At 48.5% G+C, this 6932-nt stretch overlaps 1 protein-coding gene across 13 annotated transcripts in view; it reads left to right on the top strand.

The window, feature by feature from the left end:
- The first annotated feature begins 228 nt into the window (after positions 1 to 228).
- The window catches only part of ANKRD44 (ankyrin repeat domain 44), a 132011-nt gene continuing 125307 nt past the window's right edge, over positions 229 to 6932 (top strand). For 7 of the 13 annotated variants that reach the window (XM_036387334.1, XM_036387329.1, XM_054515327.1 and 4 more), the window contains exon 1: positions 229 to 448. In XM_036387334.1, coding sequence (XP_036243227.1) covers positions 422 to 448 — 27 coding nt within the window. In that variant the 5' untranslated portion in view covers positions 229 to 421. Of the gene's footprint in view, positions 449 to 787; positions 809 to 6932 lie in introns of those variants that run through there. The other 6 variants (XM_036387333.2, XM_036387328.2, XM_036387335.2 and 3 more) reach the window with 5 other exon arrangements.

The raw sequence follows: 6932 nt of genomic DNA, 5'->3' as shown, positions 1-6932 counted from the left end.
GCACCCGGCCCGAGGGTAGCGCCGTGTCCCTCAGGGGCCGCGGCTGATCCCGTGGCGTGCAGCAGGTGCCCGGGACCCCGGCCGGGGCGCGGGGCGGGTCCCTCAGGGTCCCGCCCGGTCCGGCGGCACCGCCCCCCGCGCTGCCCGGCGGGGCGGGGGCGCCGAGAGCCCCGGGCGGCCCTCGCTCCGCTCCGCTCCGGCAGCGGCCGCCGGCGCGAACAAAGGCGGCGGCGGCAGGCGGCGGTGGCGGCGCGGCCGTGCGCGGCAGCCCGCCCGCCCCTGCTTCCTGGGCCGGACCAGGCGAGGCGGCCCCCGCCCCGCCGCGAAGCGGAGCCGCCGCCGCCGCCGCAGCAGCGCCGGTCGCGGGGCGCGCTCGCCGCCCGTCGCGGGAGCTGCATGTGCGCGGGAGCCGCGGCGGAGGATGGCCGTGCTCAAGCTCGCCGACCAGGTGGGCGCCGCGGGGCGGGCGGGAGCGGGCGGCGGGCTCAGCCTCAGCCGCAGCCCCCGCAGCGGTGCGGGCGGCCGGGAGAGGCCCTTCCCCTGCCGGGGGCGGCCGCGGCAGCCCCTTCGCGGGAGGCGCCGTGTGGTGCCGGGTCCCCGCTGCCCGCCGAGCCGCCGCCGATGCGCTTCTCTCCGCTTCCCGGCGGACATTGCCTGTGTGCGGCGGGCTGGGGGCTCGGGGCCGGGCAGGGCGCAGCTCGCCGGGGTCGCGGCAGCCGGTACCGGGCGCTCGCCCGTCCCTGCCGAGCTGCCGCCCCGCGGTCCCCGGTGAAACCCTGACATCTCCCGTCGGCGGGCTGGGATGGAGGTGGGTGTCGGCTCGTTCCGAAAGGCCTCTCGGCTCTGCCTATCGTTCCTTTAGCTTTTTCCATCGTTTCTTTGCCGTGCTGTACGTAGAAATAATTTTTCCTTTTTACTTAGGAAGTGCCTCTTCGGATAAGCTGTTGCCGTTCTCCACAGGCTACTAGGAAAACCCATAGTATTAACACTTGGATCGTGTTAAATTTAGCAGTGGGCAGACAGCTGTAGTTAGTATTAAGTATTTCTTATCACTGGTAGCTAGAAGCATTTATAAATATTTAGTAAATTGATATTATGACTCCCACATCCTGGTTTATCCATATACTCTACCAACTGTTACACACTTTGCGTGCTTTAATCTGCTATTTTTAATTCAGCGTGGTCCGCCTGTGATCTGCAGCGTGGGTGTTCTGCAAGCCTCAGACCCTTCCTGTGGGGTTCAGAAGGACTGCCTGCAGCCAGCCCCTCTCCAAATACCCGTACTTGGAGATCACAAGCCTCGCTTGCAGTCTATTTATGCTTTTCCAAAAAAATCTTCCACATGCACAAAGCTGCCACATAGCACATTGAAAAGAGTTTTGAAAGCAGCAAATGATAAAGCTGCTTCTAAAGTAAAATCAATACTGGGGGACCAGACTATAATGTGTTTCCATGTGTAACAGAAGGCAGCATTTATGGGCTGCCTCCTGACATGTCCCTTGAATATCCTCATCTTTAGATCTGATGCTTATGACTGGCAATGAAAATGTTTCACACCATGAGGCTTCACTACCCCATTGTGCACAGACTGAGTGTCACAAATAAGGAGATTTAGGTAGGAGCTGTGTGTTAAACAGCACACATTAATATTAAAAATACATGTGCTACAAAGGACCAAAAATGTACCATTTCAGTTCTTTTTACATGTTTAGTGAAGCCCTTGAGTTTTCTGCCTTTAGCATTTTTAAATCTTTGCTGACATCTTACAGCGAGAATTTTGCTTCAGCAGCAGCAGTAGAAGTCAAAATATATTTAAGGCAAGTAGATCATGTCTTGATGAAGTCTGTAGTGCTGTAGAAAAATGATAGGCTGTTGCCTTAGGGTTCTCCCTTTTCGTCTTCTCTAAGAACTCTCAAAGCAGAGGGAGGAGGCTCCTCAGAGCTGCTGTGACACCCCTGCAGTGTGCCTACTTTGAGAATGCTCAAAATTTTGGTGAATGCTCGTCATTGTTCCTGCTCAGGCTGTGGCCTGGGACATGATAAGACAGGCTGATCATTTTTCTTTGTGGACATGGGTTTCCTGTTTATAGAAGGATATGTTGGTCTACCTGTACCCATCCTACTAGGTCTCTTTTAATTTCCTTAATTTTCTTCAACAGATCTTTTCTTTCACTTCCGAGAGAGTGGAGGAGGGGGAGGACACATTCAAAGCTGGCTGTGGTGCTTCCTCTTAAACCGAGAGCAGAAGTTTTTGTGTGCCTGTTTCTGTGTGCTTGGAGCTGTTCCTGGTGGAGCCATTGCCACCTGCAGCCTGAGCAGTGTCACCAAGGCACCGGGGCTGCACCGGCAGCTCCGTGTGATTCAGGGCAAGCTCTGCTTCTCGTCTGTATCACACTGGGCGAGTGCTGTCCCCAGGCTGGCCCACCTTTAGCAGAGAGACACACAGTAGCAGCAGCCTCGTGTGGTTATAGATAGATTCAGTCAAAAGAGAGGTGAATCTCTGCTGGAAAATTATGTGTCTGGGAAGATTTGCATTTCTGTAACAACTCCTGTGTGTACTCTGGCCCACTGGGGTAGAGAGCAGACTCCTTCTGCATTTCTTCCTGCTCTTGAAGACTGAGGCAACTGTGACAGTGATAACTGGCAGCGATTCAGGAAACGGTTTCCTTTTTCTTAAACACCAAAGGCCACAGCTCACAAAGTCCTGCAGTGAGATTTGGAGTGTAGGACACTCCACACATCCCTGCAGTGCTCAGGACCTGGGCTGCTCTTTGTGCAGCCTGTGTGAGGTGCTTCAGGTCTGAGTTGTGATGCTCAGGGAAGGCTGACTCTGAAACCAAGAGCTCTGTGCCTGTCACTGGGATTTCTGTAGCACATGCTTCCTTCTGGATCCATAACTTTTTTGACCAGTGAGGAGAGCATCATGTAGGAGATGACTAGAGAACCTCCCTGCTGGGAGTTTAAACATTTCTTTCTCTTGACTGTTTCCTCCTTGCCTCCATGCTTGGCTTTTCTTACCAAGTGTATCTAACAGTACAGGTAGTATTCAGAGAGAGGACAAATTAATCACACAGGCTTTGAAGACAGATAGATGCTAATAGTTGCTGCTTTTTTGATATAGCTGAAAGGTACTAAAGTGCTGCTACACTTAAACCTTAAAAGAGATTATCAGTTCTTATAGCTGCATTCACTTATTAGGCAGGAGAGCTTAGTTTAAGAGTTTAGCATTAGTGAAGGTTACTTGAATTTGCTTCCAGAGATGGTAATTATTAGCTCCTCAGTTGAGCCAAGAGAAACCTGTGAGTGGTTTAACCACAGGAAGTGTATTCTACCATCGCTCGTTTCTAGATTAATTTCTTTCAGGCATGTAAGTAGTCACTTTTGAATGACTAAATGCTAAGCAGAAAACAAGTTCAAATAATTCATAGAACTTAAACTAATTAATAGGACTATAATCTTTGTGCATAGTTGTATCTGTGCATTTGTGAATATTCTGATATTCTAAATATTTCTGTTGTCATATATACAAATATTGCAAAACTTGCTCTAAATCTTAACACATTTATCTGGTCCTTTTTTTTACAGTCTCTGCTGTGAAGGTTAATTACAGCAAGTATGCAAGTTGTTTTAAGGACTGAAAAAAACCTTTTTTCCTTTTCAAGTATAAGAGTTATTGTTGTACTGTTCCCTATCCAAGTCATTGGCTGTACCTTTTCCATTTCGATAAGCATTAGTATTTTATATTGTGTGAGGGTACAATTGTTTATGATAAAAGGTTGCAATTAAGCTAGAGTTCAGAAGGAGCAGAAGACAAGTGCTCCAACAAGTGAACAGCCAGAGGCTTTCAGGTGTGGGTGGTGCTCTCAAAGGGTGAAGGTATTGATCTGCTTGTGACTTCATGGCTGCTTTTTGAGCAGCAGTTGTTACCTAGACCCACCTCTCTCATCCTTTAAGTAATCAGCAGGTGTAGGGCTCTTCCTGCTGCCTCTCTCCCTGCCTGCTGTCTGCAGTTCTTTGCTCAGCTTAATCCTCATACTTGCACCAATTAACCTGGTTTCTTGAGAACTGTTTGTTTGCCACTTGCAAACTTTTCCAGAGAAAGCCTGGTAGCTGATGTCCCATCAAGTGTGCTTTTCATCTTCAGGGTTTCCACTGCTGGTTCTGGGCAGCAAACAGACAATTGCTCCTGTAAGTGTGAAAGGGTAAAATATCTTAAAATAATGCTGTATGTAAACTTCTGTGCTTCACCTTTTGGAAAATTATTTTGGGAGAACCTAAACTTTCTGTAGTGTCTCCATCTCATTGTCAGTTTTGCCTTGCCAGTTGGGGCCTTCCTTGCAGAGTTGCCAGCTCTGTCCCCAAGTCTGCAGGTTTTCTCTTTAGCTAACTCTGTCATGTTCTTTCTGTTTAAAGCCAGCAAAGTTGCTCTGTGCATGGCAGTTTGATTTGGGATGCCAGCTCTGCCTTCACCTCCTGGCACAAGTGTGCCCATTGTGCCCATCAGAGCAGGGTGTGCATGGGACAGGCATTGGTGCCTGCCGGAGGCTGATGCAGGCTCCACTGCCTGTTCTTGGTTATAGTTGTGCATGTTGGCAGAGGAAATGTACCACTCTGTCTTTGAAAGACACTGGGAAGGTTTTCTATGAACAACAATAAAATGGGAAGTTACCTAGGAAGTGCAGCCTGTGTAGCTGCTTGTAAGAGATGTGGTGCTTGGTGGCTTCATGCCTGCACTGCCAGATTCAGTGAGAAGCTTGCTGTGAATCTGAGACAGACACAGGCTCTAGCTAGCCTTGGGCCAGTGCATCTGGAGAGTCATAGTTTGCTGTGACTTCAGTGTCACCAGCCCAGGCCCTGTATGTACAGAACAACAGAATTACTCTTAGGCTGCCCTCACAAGCATGCATATGCATGCATAAGGGTAATGGAGCCCAGATGAATGGTAGTGTATGTACTTAGGCTGCTATTAACTGCAAGCCCTCATCCTGTCTCCTGGTATTTTGCCTGTTGTCCTTGATTGCTGAGGGTAATGCAGTGTGACTAGAACTGAAAGGACCATTTCTCTCCCTTCCCCAAATGATTTCCTGTGTTTGACAGTTCTTTGCTGACCATCAGGATCTTTTTTATTATGGTCACAGAGAAACAGCATTAAACAGATGTTTAAATAATTTTAAACAGATGCCAAAGATCATAAAAATCTGCTGGGCAAAGGCTGGACTTGTGTCTGAACACACTTAAAGCCAAAATGAATACAACAGTAACAAATAGTCTCCTAACAAAACCAATTACATTTCCAAGTGATGGTGTGTCTAACTTACTTCAGAATCATTCAATTGACAATCATGTCTTTCTGTGCATCCTTTCTCTGTGACATGTAAAAGCATCTGAGAAAATGCCCCTGAATCTACTGTATAAAATAGGAGTAATGAACCTGTACCCCATGCCCACAGGCAGCCCACGAGCTAATTTGGTGTGGCATGTGATGCCACAATTCCTCCCCTCCTCATATTATGACTAGATAATATTAAGGTGTGTATATTAATTTGCAGTCTTCTAAGTGGTTTTGAAAGGGCTCAGAGCCAGAAAGAGATAATCCATTTTAGTACAAAATACTCAGCCACAAAACTAAGGTAATTGTGGGGAAGGAAGGAGGAGGAATTTACCCACAGGAGCGTGTCTCTATTATTTTGTGTGAAATGAAAATGTGGTTGGACCAAAATAACTCCTCTGTGGCTGCCACTGTCTTCCTGGAGCCATGATATTCCTAGGTATCATGCATACTGTGAGACATGGCTCCATGCTTTTTAAAATAAAACAAAAATTTTGGAAAAACTAGGGTGTGTCAGAATTCCTGGTCTTGTTCAGACCTATAGGAGTATTGGTTGCTGCCATTTGGTATAGATGGCACCTTAGCTCTGACATAGAATCATCAAATTGTTTAGATTGGCAAAGACCTTCAGGATCATAGAGCCCAAGCATAAACCCAACGCTGCCAAGAACACCATGGCAATATGTCTAAATGCCTCCAGGGATGGTCCTGTTCAGAGGAGGTGGCTTTGGGTCACCAAAGAGAGCAAGATACAGGCTCAAAAGGGAAGCAGAAGCTGCCTTTTTTTTTTTTTTTTTTTTTTTAAATCATGGCTTCTGCAATGTTTCACTTCCTGATAATTTTGTAACTTGTTTCAAGGTAAAAAAGAAGAAGCACTTGAGTCAGGAGAATTAATTTATGGTGTGGTGTAACGTGCTCAAGTATGTCATAGATATTTCTTTAGCAGAGGAGTCCTGCAGAGGTTTGCTCTTCAGTAATGCTGGGAAGGTTTGGAGTGGTTTTGCCTAGATGCCTGGCTGTTTTGAGGGGGGTGTGCCTGCCATGTTAGGGTGTTAGTTTTCTTGAATTCCAGATGGCATCCAGCAGAATTTCCCCTCCTGTACCCTCTTGAGGTGTGGTATTTTATCCAGGCCTGACAAGGGCCTCATGACCTCCTCCCGTTCATCTCTTCAATGAAGATGTCGTTGTCATGGCTACATTTAGTAGAGAAATAAACGTTGCTCCCAGCTTGGGTGCTTGTGTAATGGCTTGGTTCCAGGAAGGTGATGTTTTTATCTGGATCCCTGCTCGAGGGTGGCCAGGTGTTTTCTGTGGCCTGGGAGCAGCAGTGCCCAGGCTGGAGCTGGCCGTCGCTGGGCTGCACGTGCCTCCCCTGGGACACAGTCTGGGGTCAGTGCTGCTGTCAGCAGCACCTCACTGGGCTGGGAACAAATCCCTGCAAGCAGAGAAAACTTCTAAGCGTTGTTTCTAGAGGTCTGTGTGTAGCTGATCCTGCTTGTTTGTTGCCAAGAGAGGCAGAGGCTGGGATGTGTTGGTGATGGGAAGGGTTTCCCTGCACTGGCTTTGCAGTCTGTTCAGGGAGGAGCCAGGCCAAGTCCCTTCTC

The sequence above is a fragment of the Molothrus ater genome, chromosome 7 (assembly GCF_012460135.2).
Source record: "Molothrus ater isolate BHLD 08-10-18 breed brown headed cowbird chromosome 7, BPBGC_Mater_1.1, whole genome shotgun sequence".
NCBI lineage: Eukaryota > Metazoa > Chordata > Aves > Passeriformes > Icteridae > Molothrus > Molothrus ater.
Note: the sequence above shows the minus strand (reverse complement) of the source record. Positions and strands in the feature narration are given on the sequence as shown.